At 40.1% G+C, this 18,594-nt stretch overlaps 1 protein-coding gene across 1 annotated transcript; it reads left to right on the forward strand.

The window, feature by feature from the left end:
- Positions 1 to 2,183: 2,183 nt before the first annotated feature.
- On the forward strand, positions 2,184 to 17,682 carry LOC139479567 (multiple epidermal growth factor-like domains protein 11). The gene is made up of 6 exons (XM_071262402.1): positions 2,184 to 2,243; positions 12,233 to 12,284; positions 14,435 to 14,872; positions 15,047 to 15,763; positions 16,584 to 16,680; positions 17,148 to 17,682. Exons 1-6 carry the CDS (start codon positions 2,184 to 2,186, stop codon positions 17,680 to 17,682), a joined length of 1,899 nt encoding a protein of 632 aa, XP_071118503.1.
- The last annotated feature ends 912 nt before the right edge of the window (positions 17,683 to 18,594 follow it).

The following is an 18,594-nucleotide window of genomic DNA, read 5'->3' on the forward strand; positions in this document are numbered from 1 at the left end:
GGCTGACGCTCTACCACTAAACCACGGAGGCGGTCCCTCACGCCAGACGTCACCATTTCCCTGTATATGTCACACTGTAACAACTACATGTATGTATATGATTCCGAGCGTGTTTGTACCTGACAGAGTTCATTCTATCCCATGTTGTCATCAATCGTTTGTTGACGTCTTTCCCTGCTTCTTCAAGAGCCACGGGTATGGAGGCGACCATCTTTAATTGTGTGCAAACCAACATTCAAAACTTTTGGAGTGAGTGAGTGAGTATGGTTTTATGCCGCTTTTAGCAATATTCCAGCAATATCATGGCGGGGGACACCGGAAATGGGCTTCACACATTGTACCCATGTGGGGAATCGAACCCAGGTCGTCGGGTTGTGCAACGATATGGCTATGTACGGAGTAGGATATGTTTCTGTTTTTGAAGTCGGCCTTACTATCACAAGGAGTACTGTTATGAGTCTTATGACAGTATTCGCTCTTGCTTATAACTTTTTGGTCCACGGGAAGTAATACACAAGGGCCCACTTGCACAAAGCGATCTTAGCACTAAGATGATCGTAACTTCCATACCTTAACATAGGCTTACAATAGTCTTAGCGCTAAGATCGCTTTATGCAAGTGGGCCCTTGTATTGTGATTGTTTCACAAACAGATCTTGAAGTTCGGGTGATATTCTACATACATGTACCTTTATTTTCCATAGTATTGTCTCTATACAACGCAGCTGTACATTCCAACTCCATCATATTTCCAGAACACGTGTGATCCGATATATTTAGACTCATATGCTTATAACATTCTTTTGTTACAACATTCAAGGCCTCGGTAAGGCTTTAAAAGGGTTTTATGGTAGACATTTCCAAATTTGACACATCAGTGACAAAAATGACGCCGATCCAATACCCCATTTTGACTTGTACCCTGTGTCCCCGTGTTTTTTTTCAGGTGAACAATTGACTTGCCCTTGCACGTGTTTGTGATGGTGCCACCGGTGGGGCAGGATTAATTCACCTTTTCGCGAACACCTGGTACTATTTGATAACGATTCATAAATACATGCTTATGATATAGTCGGAATCGTACAATCGACTCTGTTTTATGCAGAGATTTGTATCGGATATGGAAAGGGTTTTGTCGCTGTATTTATTATTATTATTAATTTTATATATATATATATATATATATATATATATATATATATATATATATATATATATATATATATATATATTTACATATATAAAATTGGTATTGATATATTTTTACATGCGGTTAATCAAGCTAATAGAAGTTGCGTAGTGTTTTTCTCAAAATTAAAATATCTAAATCATTTACTTATTGTTGACGATTTAGAGTTGTTTTTCCACTGAAATGATCCAATCGTGTCAAAAGTAACATCACAAAACTTAACCCACAGCTACAGAGTAGAATAAAGTCGAATATGATGCCAGCTGACGTTAATCTCGGCAATCGTGACATTTCTGAATTAAACATTGTCTGACATCATCCTCTGCATTTATGTAACATTGGTTCACCTTGTAAAGGAAAGATGTGATATGACACATTATCGATATCCTAGTCAGAGATGCATAGCTGTAGGAAGGGAAGTAACTGTTGTCAACATTGACAATCTGGTCGTCTCGGTAACCTCCCATTAGTTAAAATACCAATAAAGTAGACAGCTTAAAATAACCCAATTTATGATTTAGTGAACAAGATGGTAATGGGATAAATCAGTGAATGAAAAACAAAGACCAGGAGTACTGTTGTGGCGCGTCAGGCCACCAACAAATACTTTTTTACGCAAATTATGAGTTTCGGGTGCGACAGGAGGAGCAAGACATGCTTACCAGTTTCGCGAACACCTGGTGTCATCAGTGATTTAGTTACAGTGATCCATTCATATAATTTTCACTATTTTTCCTTTTTCGTCTAGTGGGACTGCTCATGTTCAGGCGTTGACATTTATATATACTTGCACTGGGTCGATGTTTATGCTGGTGGACTGAACTACCCGGCTGCTATCATAAGCTCAGTAGCCAGTGTAGCGGCCATAAAATTTCCGAGTCCCGTGATGGGATTCGAACCACGGACCTTCTGATCAGAAGTCGGACGCCTTGTTCATATGATCAAAGAGGTTAACCCCGTCAGCAAACTGACTAGGTAAGGATGTCATCTGTGGGATGACTCTACGCCCTGCTACATACTTCCCCGTCAACAGAAGGCACGTCCCGGGCCGCAAAGTAGGGTACTAAGGCTTATTTTGCTCAAATTTAATATGAATGTGCTCAGCCCCACGTTGGGCGCCGATGTAGCGACCATAAAATGTCCGAGTCCCGTGATGGATTCGATCGAACCACGGACCTTTTGATCAGAAGTCGGACGCCTTGTCCATATGATCAAAGAGGTTAACCCCGTCAGCAAACTGACAAGTTAAGGATGTCATCTGTGGGATGACTCCACGCCCTGCTACACTAGCATTTATCAAACAAATGTTTGGGCCTAGACATGAAAATTACTGTGTTGCAAAGAACATGTTTGTAAAGTCTTTCTCCTCACACGAAAGCAGCAGAATCTCTGCAGACGTGATCATAACTCCCATACTTTAACATAGACTTACAATAGTCGTAGCGCTAAGATCGCTTTGTGCAAGTGGGCCCTGGTGTCATTACTTATTTTCAGTGATCCTTTCATATATTTTCATTTTATTGCTCAATGGAATCTGTTTCGGTAGATAACAAGACTTATTATTCTCTTACATAACTTCCTACTTGATATTCTTATATTTCTTCCTTGCCTGGACTATATATGTTTGTATGGCGTTTAACGCCGCGCCCAGACACATTCGAACGATATAAAGGCGGCCTGTTAAAATCTCGAGCCTGCACAAGGCAAACCAGTGATTGATATTATGAGCAACTTCCGGTGCCGTCGGAGGATGATTTCACTCAATGAACTAGGTGACCGGCTGACCACCATCTATTATGGCATCTCGCATGTCAAGCATAGATTGCTGATGACCATTTCTAACTTAGACAGCCAAATGCGTATGTAAATATTCTGTTTGCCTTCATTTTGTTTCAGGCTTGGTCCTATAGGTAAACTTTTAATCATAATGAACACAAGTTTGGAAGAAGGAGACATGGAAAACAGAAATATGGTTACTGGTTTCATTGAGCAGATTTTGTTAAAATTAAATGAAATATTCTATCATGTTTGGTTTGATATGCAGTTGTTTCATTACCTAATGTGGAATATGATTTCAGCAATGAGGAAGGAGTGAGTGAGTATGGTTTAACGCCGCTTCTAGCAATATTCCAGCAATATCACGGCGGGGGACATCGGAAATGGGCTTCACACATTGTACCCATGTCGGGAATCGAACCCGGGTCTCCGGTAATGAGGAAGGAACCCATAAACTACTTCAGGTTTCAGAATTAACCACTTACTGAAACACAGGCGCAAAGAGGGCTAAATACACATGATCTTAACCAGGGTGAATCTTTGGTTCTGATTCACGATCGTAGGATCCTGGCTTCATGTTGAGACGTCATGTATTAACTACACACCTTACTGACAGATAGGGTAATACCTGTTATGTAAGATATATCTGCTAGCTTTGTGGTATGCACAACAGTGGATGTATGGTATTGTCAATACATTACAGAATGTGAAATTTTTCAAAATTCATAATTATGTAAATGGGCAGTAAAGTATCAAAAATATGCATTCCAGTTTGAGTATTTGCATGTTTGAGATCTTGGCTGTCAGAAGGTGACGATTTAGAACTTCTGGTCGTACTGATTTGAAGCTGATATAGACCTGAAACGTGAAAGCGCAACATTTGAATTTGTTGGTGTTTCTGTATTTTTTCTTTTATTCGATCACAGTCCACTTATAATATGTGCCTGATCAGGATTTTGTTTTTAAATGTCTGCATATATTCATTTTTATTCACTTTTTGAATCATGTTTCCGTGTTCATATTTTGAACGTGAACTTTCTCATTATACACCGCCGTCGCATAATTGTTGCAACAAAGACAGTGTGGTATACATGCCCCAACGATGGACAGGATGCGAAAACCAGGTATCATCCCTATTTGATGGTGATTCATAAACACATGCGTTTAATATAGTCGGAATCGTACAAACGAGTCTGCTTTTAGCCGAGATTTCTTTGATCATGGAAAGGTTTTTCTTGCTTTGATTGACACGCGACTGAAGGAGCATCTAATGTTACATCTTTAGATACCGGAAAACTATACCAGGCAACAGAAATGCATTTTAAACGAAGCATACTTTCGTAAAAGAAATATCATACATATCACTCATGACTGGTTTATAGGATCCTTTTCGTCCTTTCCGTTGGCCCGATAGCATCAAGGTAATACGTGCATCATGTTTTTGATTCTATGTTGGAATTCTCTGAAAGAAATCATAATCCTTTTACAAACCCGAGTTTGTAATGTTGTCTTTATTGCCGCTTTAAACATTGATAACTATGTAATATCAAGTCTCAAGTGAATGAGAACAATGGCTCGTTGTTCTAATGCGACCCGTGAAGATCAGGGGTAGAATAGGTCTTCAGGAACCCATGCTTGCCGTTAAAGGCGATTATGCTTGTCGTAAGAGGCGACTAACGGGATCAGGTGGCCATGCTCGCTGACTTGGTTGATGCATGTCATCGTATCCCAATTGCGTGGATCGATCCTCATGATGTCAGTCACTGGAGTGTCTGGTCCAGACTCGATTATTTACAGACTGCCGTCATATAGCTTGAATATTGCTGACTGCGGCGTTAAACAACAAGCAAACAAACACACTAACTGTAGGCACTCAATACACCTCGGATTTCTGAAGTGTTATCTTCCTTAAGTCGAAAAAGAGAAAAATGTATGTACGTGAGTGAATGAGAAAGCAAGTTGGGTTTTACGCGTTAAACAATCTGAGAAAATAACAGAGTACGGTTGCTTCCCTTTGCCGTGCATGGATACGCGCATACGATTTTAGAGAAAGGGTTTTGTCCACGTTATTGAATAAGCAACACTAATTTGACCTCAGCAACTTTGGTTTCGTTCTTGAAAATGAAAATGTAAATGTAAAGCGACCGCCATCTTTGACGAAATAAATAGGAAATAGCGATTGCTGTTCTCACCACGATTGATCACATTCTCATATCACACTATCGATTAGATATGTTGCCGAACAGAGGAAACAAGATAAAATGCGTATGTCTTTTAATGTTGATCTATGATGTTAATAATGTTACAGGGATAATGGGATGCTGGAGTTATCATTTCATCTGAGTGTAAATCAAAGCTACAATATTTTTTCCATAATAAGAAATTTCCGTTGCAACAATTCTTTATATCATAAGCATGTGTTCGCGAAAACTTCAGCCTATCCTGCTCCACGAGTGGCACCAGTCACAAACACATGAAAAGGCAAGTCATGCTTAAGTCTTACTTTATGGGAGCGGTATAGCCTAGTGGTTAAAGCGTTCGCTCGTCACGCCGAAGACCCGGGTTCGATTCCCGACATGGTACAATGTGTGAAACCCATTTGTGGTGTCCCCCGCCATGATATTGCTGGAATATTGCTAAAAGCGGCGTAAAACCATACTCACTCACTTACTTTATGTTAAGAGAAAATCATTTAACAAATGTGTGAAGTTCGTGGAACATGTGTTTCCGAGATTTACCATACCACTTCAGTACGAGACTTACTAATGTGTATTCGAAAGCTTTATCACTGAGTCAGTGCTATGATGAGTGACTTGTCTGCCCTTGACTTGCCCCTGAAGCTGGTTTTCATGCCGTACACAAGATGCAGGATTACGTCGCGTGAACACAAAGTTATCTCCCTTCCACCAGACCAGCTATGCTGCTTGGGATGTAAAAGTGAACATTTTGTTGTGAGATGTATCGCAGGGGTTTTGTAAAACATGGAATGGTTAACGATACACAAACGTATGATGATTTTATAGTGACTTTTATGAAATAGACTACAATAATAGTGTTACGTGGAACTTTAAAATATTAACGTAGCCAAATAGAGATTGACAGAACTTAAACATGTGCATTGGTAATTTCCAGCAAACACTGAAAATATGACATATATGACCATCGTTGCTGCTAGTTTCATCTATTCATGCAAATGCATCGGTCATTTGAATTGCGCATAATAATAACCTGTTAATTAAAATAGTTAGCATTATTTGTACATCTATATTATTTCTTTATTTTATTTATATACTCGTAGGTACCAACATTTGTGCCTCCACTTACATTGTGGTATCACTTCATTCTTTACTTCTACATAATTTGTTTAGTGTCTCTGCCATTTTAAATGCCTGAAATATAACACTGAGGACACCTAGTCTTTTAGAGTCATAATACCATGATAATATCATTATGATACAATACAAAACTACTAGCTGTTGAAATAATGGCCGAAAAAAACGAAAGGATTATCAAAATAAAATTATTTAATTTTTTTATTTCAACTTCTTGTTGGCATTCACACCATGATTGTCAATATCCGAAAGAATATTTCTTAAGAAAGGTCACATTTAGGAGTGCGAAATTACTTGATACAGCCCTCCTCGCTTGTGTTTATAATGAGGTGTGAGGTGAGGTGAAATGGGGTTTAATGCCGCGTCCAAGATTATTCCACTTATATAGCTACGTGCATGCGTAGCTGCTTGTATTATTCCGGATTGATGTCGATTTGTAGTGCTAGCTCACTGAGATACCATGCCGCAGTTTAACATGAATACCCCACTCAGACACAGTATACTGACTCCGAGCCGACCGGTCCTTGTTTTAGCCCCTTAATGCCAAGCGCCAGACAGGGTAACAACAAGTATAATCTTTTAACGTCTTTTGGTATGAGGCGCCCGGGGATCGAACCCCGGATTTTCCGCTCTCAGGGCGGACGCTCTACCAATAGACCATGGAGGCGGTCGGTTTTAATAATGATGTACAAGGATGTTATAATATTTCTACAATCGATGCTAATGAATATGTTATCTGTTTATAATGTTTTAAAACAAAATAATTAAATGTCAATTTTGATGTTTCACCAACCGTCCGTTATGACAGGACTTAGGATAAACCAAATGTCGGACTTCGCTGCGTGTTTTTGCTTTAGGGACATCAAAGCCTCTATGTAGTCTTTTATAATGCACAGGTACCTTATTGTGTATATCAGAGTTTTTCTACATTCTTTCGACTACACATCATGTTTTCTATATCAGTCATTGACCTTTGCCAAGATATCCGTGTGTTCAGTAAAGTTGAATAGAACTCCGAGCCTCTGTTGCAGAAGCACATCAACATGTCCATATAAGTTGATAGAACAAAGACTTACTGTTAGAAATGTAATCCATACCTTCAACAGATACATAAGCACTGAGAATAGGCGATAGCAACTTACCAGCGATGCAGGACCCAAGTTACCACGTGCTGGCATGTCATGTACCACTTTAAGCCTGATACCATTAATCACTTTGAGTGAATGGAGGTGATGGGTTTGTCATTGTAAGTGAGTGAGTTGGGTTTATTCTACCCCGGATCTTCACGAGCCTGTATGTGCATTGAGCTCCAATAGGAAATCTGTGAGGGATACTACAGTAGTCCTATAATTTACATTGTATTATGTTTGCAAATATTGACATCAACTGTTTTTGATAAAATTATAAATTCAAATAATTATAAATAAAAACGACTAACCCTATTTTCACATTCACAAGAAATCGTCGATTGTACGATTCTGAGCAGCATGTGATTACGAATCAGTATCAAATAAGTGAGTAAGTGAGTGAGTGAGATGGGTTTAACGCCGATTTTAACAGTATTCCAGTTATATCACGGCGTGTCAGCTTAATGTGGGAGGAAAGCCCGAATTGATGCAGGTCTCAGACGTTTACCACTTCGATGAAACCCACGAGAACGGGTATGGTGCTGACAAACCTAGAAACATTATCGGGGCGCCCCGGGATTCGAACCAACAATCATAGGTTTCTGGCGTGCCCAAGGGACGCAACTCTGCGCGGCCCCTAAGACGACTGGGCCACCCGTGACCCCCGGTTTTTCATTGTATTCATGGCAATTTTGCAAGTATATCACGACAGTCTTTGTAGTTTGTTGATGTGAATTGCTCTCCTTTGTAATGGCAAGTTCCGGCGTGTTGACTGATTTAAGAGTCGCTCTTTTTATGATACTTCGCTGCTTGCGCCAATCCCGTTCATTTAGGATTTTAGGACCTGCACCACTTTCTGCTTTTTACTTCTTGAAGCTGACAGACCAATATGAATCAAAGCAGCACCCCCTCCCTCCATTCCTCACTTACTCACTCTCTCACTGCCATGTGTAGTTATTTAACCGGAAATACGAACTAAATTTAATAACAATGTGAAAAGCAAATATGTCTATAAGAATAACTCTCCCCGTCGTTGTTTAAAGCCATACAAAGCTAAATTCAAACTATATGACTGCTGCTTTTAAACAATCCGGACCAGACAAACCAGAGACCGATATTATGAGCATATGTTATACCAACAACAACATTTGACCTTGAGTATGTCAACCACATACGCATCATCCAAACCAAAATAAACTTAATGTACATGTAGACTATATCTGGAGATGGTGTTGAAAACATTGCGAAATCTGCATCCACCTGTACAATTATCTAATGTACACGTTCTTTACTGCGTCCCATTATATGTACGGTTTGCAAGAAACATAAAAATGTTAATGAATTACACTTTACTGAAGTAACATCTAATATAAAAACTTGAGATACCGGAAATGAATACCAGGCAATATAAATTCATGTTTGACGTATGGCATAGTTGCGTAAAAGGGAAATAATAAACATTAGCTGGATTATAGGATAGTGTACGTACTTTCCGCTGACCCGATAACATCCAGCTAATACTTGTTTCATATTTGTTTTTACATTGTACGTCATTAAAATCCTGTTACAAAACGCTCGTTAATGAGGTTGGGTCTATCGCTGCTTTAAACATTAACCCGGAAATATTAGTTATCAGTGAGAGGGAGTGAGGATGACTCTGAAATTAGCCGAGAACAGATGCTTCACTTTGCCGTGCAAGGATACGGTCATTGGTAGTTCGAATCCAAGATTCACCCTGGTTATTATTATTATTATTATTATTATTATTATTATTATTATTATTATTATTATTATTATTATTATTATCAAGTCAAGTGTCCACGACCCGCATTACTTCGGTGTTTACTCATTTTGCTTACATGCAGTAGGGGCGGTCGGGTAGCCTAGTGGTTAAAGCGTTCGCTATCACGCTGAAGATCCGGGTTCGATTCCCCACATGAGTACTGTATGTGAAGCCCATTTCTGGTGTCCCCCGCCGTGATATTGCTGGAACATTGCTAAAAGCGGCGCAAAACCATACTCACTCACTCACTCACTACATGCAGTTATATAGCTAAAACATTGGTTAACACCTTATCAATCACTCGATAAAGGGTTAGGAAAGTCAAAAGTGACGCACACGTTGTACAGTTTACCATTCTGATGAAACAATGAACACAAGGATTGGTGCCTGTCCATCAAGAATCCCATTCATGGCGAATGAAAGATTTGAGCCCACGACCACGCCCTTTGATTATTCCCCAAAGCATCAACCATTTGGAAATGAGACTATGCATATGTATCTACGTACTATCGTTTCAAACAGCTGACGCTCTCTCAGTAACTACGCTGAAGGTCAAGTGTTTATCATTATTCAACCATAGCTTAAGCCTTCAAAACATTGATGTAGGTCGAAACACTGTTAACACAACATGTATGGTCGTGAAAGTTGTGTTTTATACCATGTGTTACTCGGATCTCAGTACAATGTAACTGATTGTATAATTTCCCTTGCAATACACGTTTAAGTATTTGTCATGTACCTATAGAGAGAGCGTCCAAACCAGTTCCTCAGACACTTCACATAGCATGTTCAGAACGGATGGACATTTCGAGGACAATTAAACGTCAACGGCAGATAATAATTCGTCTCTTTTATCTATTGGGCGTAAAAGGAAAAATAATGGTGAAAATATGAACGGATCCCCGATAATTAGTGATGATACCATATGTTCGCGAAAAGGGTAAATATATCCTGCCCTACCGGGAGCAGCTGCTAAGTAATTAAAAAATATAAAAAAATATGTGAAATCATAACCCAGAGTACAAAGAAGAGCTGACACAGCGCATTGGAGTGGTACGGATGGCACAGTTGTCATCCTATTCCTTGTATAGAATAGTAGCAACAGTATTGGGTTCGCCCTGTTTCTAGGTCATAGAAGCCGTCAGCACAGGAGCCTGCACAACTTCGGGCTTACCTCCCACACCAAAATGACACGCTGTGATATAACAGACATTATGGTAGTAGCGTTAAACCCAACTCTCTCACTCACAACGCAGTGGGAATAACATTATAGCAGATGGGTCCCTGAAACCGAGGTGCTTTAACTGCTCGCAGCCAAGGTGTTATCATTCTGATATTTATTAATAGCACTGTTTTAATTTTTAGTGAATTATACGCTGTAACGCAATGTTCGTTCAAGTTTACGTTTAGGTGTTGCGTTGGATATTCCTATTTTTAGTGAATAACCACCACTTTGTTGAAGAGAACACATTTAAATTGCATATGTTACCAGTCTCAAAACTCTTCAAACTTGGTACGGTTATATATTTTTAGCTTCACGAAAATATGATCTACACCATTAATAACAGAATTACGTTTGCATAGTAAACATATTGCAGCCTAATGCGCCCCTGTCGAATCAGTGCAGAGGATGCAATGCAGATGACCAGCAGAGAAACGTGACCATGTTAATTATACATGTACTTTCCTGTCATTTGCTCTCACTAATGAAACAGAATAGTAACTGAGGTTACATTACACTAGGGTCTGATAAAGGAAATGATAACCACATGTTATAAAATAAAAAGAAGAGCAGGAAAGTAGATATCTGGAGTTACTTATTGTAGGCATCACAATTTAACCTTGATAAGTGTCATCACAGGTTGGAAAGGGAAGACGTCATTTGCAATCAACTGAGGAACGTCAGTTCAAATACAAAGGGTAATAACTAGAATATTTCGTACTTTCGGACACATTAAGCAGGAACTGACAGTGAAATAATGACACACACATTGACAAATAATCAATGCCAATAAGAAACAAAGTTATATAATATACAGAACACATTTTTCATTTAAGATGTCTCCGTATGATTCTGCTATACATTTCCTATTTATCAAGGGTAAAAATACCAACGCTTTCACACGATATCAATACTCACTGTCCTATGACATGAAGTGTCCAAAAAGTTGCAACGTCAAACAAGAGACAATATATCCGAATCATCAATTAATAATTAACTATGGGAAAATTTTACTCATCCTTATTGTAATATATCTTTGCACATAGATAAATCTCTCTTGAAGTACATTTAACTGCAAACTTGAAATCTGTGAGATTCGCATGTGTTTGCTTTCGAAAGTGGTGCATACCCGAAATGTGTATGCTACCCCTCAGCTATTATTACAAGAAACCGGGTCATCTATTCAGCAGAAATTAAAAGTAAATGTTTTCCTAATATGAATTCTGAGCTAGAGACAGGTGAGCTACCTCTTATACCCATAGAGCTAGACAAGGCGTGATACCCTATCTGTGTCAAAATAAAAGCGAAAAAACCCTTTCCATATTCATAAGAATTATCTGCTAAAGCTGAGTCGACTGTTCAATTCCGACTATATCATGAACATGTGTTTATGAATAAGTATAAAATAGTGATGAACCTGGTTTTCGCGGAAAGGTGAGCGTATCCTGCCCAACCTGTAGCACCCGTCACAACAAGGGGTGTTTGAAGGTTTATGTCCCGATTTCTAGCAGTTTTCAATTTCCGTTTTAACGTCACATAGAGTTAACAAAAACACACAGCTAGCGTCTTGAGTTATTAGTATTTGATAAAAGTTACTTTATTTAAATGTACACATCAGCTGGGTGATGTCAAACACCACTGACATATATTTGAACTTCTTGTTTATTAACCAAAGCAAACTAGCCTATGTGTATGGTTGGCATACAGTATGAGCTGAAGCATGGAGAGCATACCTTTGACGATATGGGAGAAGAGGGTGCACGTTTGCAGTTACTAGATAACACATTTGTTTTATTATTTTCAGGACCTTGCATCCATGGAGTGTCTCATGGCGATAGCCTTCATGGTGGCATCAGGTGCGTGTAATGCCTTTAAGCTTAACATGATATAGAAGTAATGAGCGTATCCAAACGGTACCATGAATATTTTGGTACATATTCAGTTTCAGAGCTGACCTCATAACATGTAGCCATCATCAGAGAATGATGATGTCAAAATCAAAATCTATGTTAAGATATAACATACAATCAACAGTTATAGCTTAGAATAAGATTTGTTTGTTGTTGTTTAACGTCGCACTTAGCAAGATTCCAGCTATATGACGGCGGTCTGCAAACAATCGAGTCTGGACCAGACAATCCAGTGATTAATATCATGAGCATCGATCAGTCCTTGTTTTAGACCTTTATGCCGAGCACCAGACAGGGTAACAACAAGTACCATCTTTTAACGTCTTTTGGTATGACGCGGCCGGGGATCGGACCTCGGACCTTCCGCTTTCCGTGCGGACGCTCTACCACTAGACCACGGAGGCTGTCCTTTGGTATTTAAAAGCACCTAGATGTTCCAACATGGAATGTGAAAACGTTTGGTTTCTTGTCATTGGATGTGCAAGCTGCATTAAAATTGAACCCACTTCCGATGGAACTACGAACGTCTCAAAACTCATCTGTATAAGCGTTTGTCTTCCTGTTTGTTTGTTTGTTTGTTTATTGTATTAACGCCGTACTCAGCAATATTCCAGCTATGTGACGGCGGTCTGTAAATAATCGAGTCTGGACCAGACAATCCAGTGATTGACATCATCAGCATCGATCTACGCAGTTGGGATCGATGACATGCATCAACCAAGTCAGCGAGCCTGACCACCTGATCCCGGTAGTCGCCTCTTACGACACGCATAGTCACCTTTCAAAGCATGCATCTTCACGGGTACAATATTTTCTTTGTACTAAGTTTGTGATATATGTATTTCCATATACATCTAACAAAAAAACCCTTCGATAATCAGAAGAAAACACTGATAAAAGTAGAGTCCATTGCTGAAGACCTATTTTACCCCGGATCTTTACGAGCCTGTATGTGTATTGAACTCCAATAGGAAATCTGTGAGGGATACTACAGTAGTCCTATAATTTACATTGTATTATGTTTGCAAATATTGACATCAGCTGCTTTTGATAGAATTATAAATTCAAATAATTATAAATAAAAACGACTAAGCCCCTTTCACATTCACAAGAAATCGTCGATTGTACGATTCTGAGCAGCATGTGATTACGAATCAGTATCAAATAAGTGAGTGAGTGAGTGAGTTGGGTTTAACGCCGATTTTAACAGTATTCCAGTTATATCGCGGCGTGTCAGCTTAATGTGGGAGGAAAGCCCGAAGTTATGCAGGTCTCAGACGTTTACCACTTCGGTGAAACCCACGAGCACGGGATGGTGCTGATAAACCTAGAAACATAACCGGGGCGAACCGGGATTCGAACCCACCGTTGAAGTAAAGGCATTTCAGATTACCAGTGTACTAGGCAAATCCGTAACTGTTATTATTGATAGCATAATAAAGACATATATAACTTTGGGTTTGTGGGAGAAAAATCTTAAAAACATCCCATGCTTCTCTTTGACACAGCTTCTGCAAATGTGTCCACCAATCAACCCTCTATCAATTATGAAGGTAACAGTGTGACCCTTGTTGACGCTGAGTGTATACTATTTCCTATTTATTAATGATTATACCTGATGGTAAAATTCTATCATTGCTTACACGCCACGTTTTCTCCTCTACGTGTTATTTGTAACACGATATTACAACTTTCTCTACAAATAGCAATTTGTCTACTGTGACATTAACAACCTCATTTCAAATTTAGTTGGTTGGTTTGTTGACGGCGGCCTGTAAATAATCGAGTCTGGACCAGACAATCCAGTGATTAATATCATGAGCACCGATCCACACATTTGAGATCGATGAGATGCATCAACCAAGTCAGCGAGCCTGACCAACCGATCCCGTTAGTCGCCTTTTACGACAAGCATAGTCGCCTTTTACGGCAAGCATGGGCATTTCATATTTAGATATGGATTAGATATGTGTATGTGTTAGTGCCATGCATCATTTCTACAGATTCATCGACAAGTACCAGACACATGTGTTGAAAGAAACATTATCAAAACATGCCAATAAGTTTCAGTGTTTTAAGAGTACATTATTCGACAGGTTCCTCTACAAGCGCACCATGCAGCAACTGTGACGGTAACAACGTGACCTGTGTTGACGGTGTGTGTCTACCTCGCTGTGTCAGTGGGACGTCATCTGGACAGTGTCTCCAGTGTCTTGACTCCAGGTTCTATGGTAAACAGTGTGAACATGACTGTCCAGACACCTGTCTCAACTCTCGCTGTCAGATGGACAACACCCGTGTTGTGTGTACAGAGGGATGTGTGGCCGGCAAGAAGGGAGATAACTGTGGGACGACCTGTCCTACAGCCTGTACACAGTGTGAACGTTATGGTGATGGTTGTACAGGACCATGTCAGGATCCCCGGTATTACGGTCCACACTGTAGAACACCTTGTTCCTCCAGCTGTACAGATGGATGTAATAGGATCACGGGGGAGTGTGGCAGCTGTGAGCCAGGTTACACAGGGGACAAGTGTGATGTTACCTGTCCCCCCAACTGTAGAGATGGATGTGAAAAAGACACGGGGGAGTGTGACAGCTGTGAGCCAGGTTATATAGGGAAGTACTGTGGCAGCTGTGAGACAGGTTAAACAGGGGACAAGTGTGAGGTTACCTGTCCCCCCAACTGTAGAGATGGGTGTGATAAAGACACGGGGGAGTGTGACAGCTGTGAGCCAGGTTACACAGGGAAGTACTGTAATGATTCATGTCCATCACAATGTACAGAATGCCAGCAGCACCGTGTGAACTGTATAGGACAATGTCACAGATGGTACTACCACGGAAATAATTGTACTCTTCAGTGCCCGGTACAATGTCGTGGATGCGTCAAGGAGACAGGATTGTGTGTCCAGTGTGCTGAACAGCACTGCCGGGCTGGGTGCGGTGATCAGTGCACACCTTGTAAAGGGGAAGACTGCCATAGTCAAACATGTAAAATGATATGTCCTGCAAACTGCGTCGAATTTAACTTTTTCAGTAAGACATGTAATACGCCATGTATCAACAAGAACTACTTTGGAGAGGCTTGTAACGTCCCCTGTTTTGATAAATGTGATACGTGTGATAAACACACTGGGAAATGTATTAGTTGTAAACTGGGATTGAGAGGAGAGTTGTGCGATGACACATGCCCTTCTAACTGTACACAGTGTGAGCGCTATGGGGACATATGTATTGGCGCATGCCCAAACAGTGGTTACTATGGACGCGACTGTTCGATCCAATGCCCTGTCAGCTGTGAAGGATGTCACAAGGCAACTGGTCTGTGTATGGAGTGTGCCGAGGGATTTAGCAGGACACACTGCGATGAAATATGTTCTCCGTGTTCAGAGAACACCTGTTACAGAACACCTTGTCGAAAACGTTAGTATGCTTGGACTGAAATCTAATACAATATTTTTGACAAATAAATGAATAAACATATGGACATACGTAGGGGAAAGTTAGCTGGTTAAGACACTCCTGCCACTTTCTCTCGTGGGGGACTCTTATGGTAACATTTATTTCTTTTCACTGGACCGCCTCCGTGGTCTAGTGGTAGAGCGTCCGTCTGGAGAGCGGAAGGTCCGGGGTTCAATCCCCGACCGCGTCATACCAAAAGACGTTAAAAGATGGTACTTGTTGTTACCCTGTCTGGCGCTCGGAATTAAGGGGCTAAAACAAGGACTTGTCCGCTCGGAGTCAGTATACTGTGTCTGAATGGGGTATTCATGTTAAACTGTGGCATGGTATCTCAGTGAGCTAGCACCATAAATCGGCATCAGTCCGGACTAGTACAAGCAGCCACACATGTACATATGTACATGCACGTCGCTATATAAGTGCAATAATCTTGGACGAGACGTTAAACCCCATTTCACCTAACCTCTTTTCACTGAGGGGGCACGGGCGGCCCAGTCGTCTAAGACGCCGCGATTCGCTGTGCAGAGTTGCGGCCCTTGGACACGCCAGAAACCTATGATTGTGGGTTCGAATCCCGGTTCGCCCCGATTATGTTTCTAGGTTTGTCAGCACCATACCCGTGCTCGTGGGTTTCACCGAAGTGGTAAACCTCTGAAACCTGCATAACTTCGGGCTCCCACGTTAGGCTGACAAGCCGTGATATAACTGGAATAATGTTGAAAGCGGCGTTAAACCCAACTCACTCACTCTTTTCACTGAAATAATAATGTGTTTTTATCAGGTAAAACTGACCACACCGTGGCCATTACTACTGGAACAGTTGCTGTAGTCATTGTGCTGGCATTGATCATTGCGTTTTGGAGACACACGCAGAAGGGGTAAGTGTTACGGTAAACTACGATTATAACGAACTCAAATAGACCACAAATTGTAGTTCGTTATAACCGTAGTTCGTTATAAGCATACATACAGCATATATACCGGGCCGGGACTCAAAAACAGTTCGTTATATCCGCCAGTTCGTTATAAGCGGGTTCGTTGTTAACGTAGTTTACTGTACATGAAAAAAGGTTTCAGTCGGTACATCACTACTGAGTAAGTACATGCCAATGTCAACGTGAAATCTGACTTTTAGAAATCCTCTTATTTGTGCTAAATTGTGACACTAGTATACCCAACTGTCTCGAGGATATTTTTACCAATTTTGACGTATTTGAACAAAACTTCTCATGTTACCTAAAAATGTCACGCTTCTTAAACCGTACTGCAACACTTTATGGTACAGTACCGTTTTCCATATATAATGTATCTTCTAAAGCTTAAACATAATTTCATTTTATTTCAGGAATAGAATCCTCGGTAGCGGCACAAACGGCACCACTCACAGCGAGTACAGTGACAGCCTGGCACACAGGTACTGGGAAATAGGTGATAATTACGAGTCTGGTCAGACAAGTCCCCCGCAACCTGAACATGCAGTTCAACCTGCATTACCTCTCACAGAGATCCCCCACAGAAGACTTGCAACAAGGAACCTTTTGACAGATGGCCAGCAATGTCAAAGAAAATCGTCTTCTTTGTCAGAGACAAGAGCAGTGAGTGAACCCGAACTGATAGCTCCGGATGCTGCTGTGGGTGGTGGTGTTGTTAGAGCCTCGTCCTTGCTGTTGTTGGGAGGAACATCAGCTGGAAGTGACAATGAGTCACAGTATCAGAGTCGTCAGGAAGTAGGCGACGCTGATATGGTTATGTCGGAACAAATCGAGCGATTGACCAGAAAGACTGCTTCAATTATATTTATTGAAGAAAATTGTGATCTGTCAAATGTATGTGTGAAATATCTTGCCACGAACAAAGTTGAGGATAAAAGTTCACCTTAATTATAAATGATATTACAAAGGATATCATAACACTAAATATTTGAATATTGTTAAGTTAAAGCGGAAATTTGACAACAAGAAATGAAGTATTCACGCTATCAAAGCTTGAATCAAGAAACCATTTTCAACATTAAAATATCTTCAATGTGGATTCTTACTCCCAGACTAACAACTGCTTATTCTCTTTAACGTTGATATTCATATCTACTTTCATTTGTTTATGTTCCGGTTCCGGTACCTCGTGCTTATCAGCGCCAAAAAATGGGATCATTCGCGAACGCGATGAATCTGGCCGATTGTGTGTCATCGTTCAGATGTTCAATCACTGGTCGTTGAAATATTGCTGTGGCCTAAATGGGTTACTTTCCGCAAACCATTCTTTATCCGTTTAGTTTTCATTAAATGTTATACAATGTATAGTTATTCCATTTTATGCATATTATGGTTATCATTATGTTGCAATATGTTATGTTTGGTTTTCATGTAAATAATCCTGTAAATGGTTACAGTGCAAATAGTATAGTTTCATTGTTTGTTTTACATTATCTGCTGAGGAGCAATAAATTTCAACGATGAAACTCTTTTTATTCTTTGTCAAACACCCGCTTTCATAGTCACATTAAGCCTCGGTTCTCCATCAATAATCATAAAGCTTTTATAATACTGATGCAGTTTTATCTATTTTCGCCCTCATTTCAGTTTTTGTCATAGCTAGGAGTGAATATATAATAAATTCTAGTGGCTACAACATTAATTCAGGGTAAATCTTTGTAAGATGGGTATGATGTTACGATATCTTTATTACAATGAAGTTTAATCTAATTGAGTTGTTAAATAAGATTGCTACTTCGTATAGAAACATTCCTCCATTTTCTTTCAATGTGGAGCACTATGACGCCAATTTTGCGATGC

The sequence above is a fragment of the Haliotis cracherodii genome, unplaced genomic scaffold (assembly GCF_022045235.1).
Source record: "Haliotis cracherodii isolate W230 unplaced genomic scaffold, xgHalCrac1.p SCAF_4, whole genome shotgun sequence".
In the NCBI taxonomy this organism is placed as follows: Eukaryota; Metazoa; Mollusca; class Gastropoda; order Lepetellida; family Haliotidae; genus Haliotis; species Haliotis cracherodii.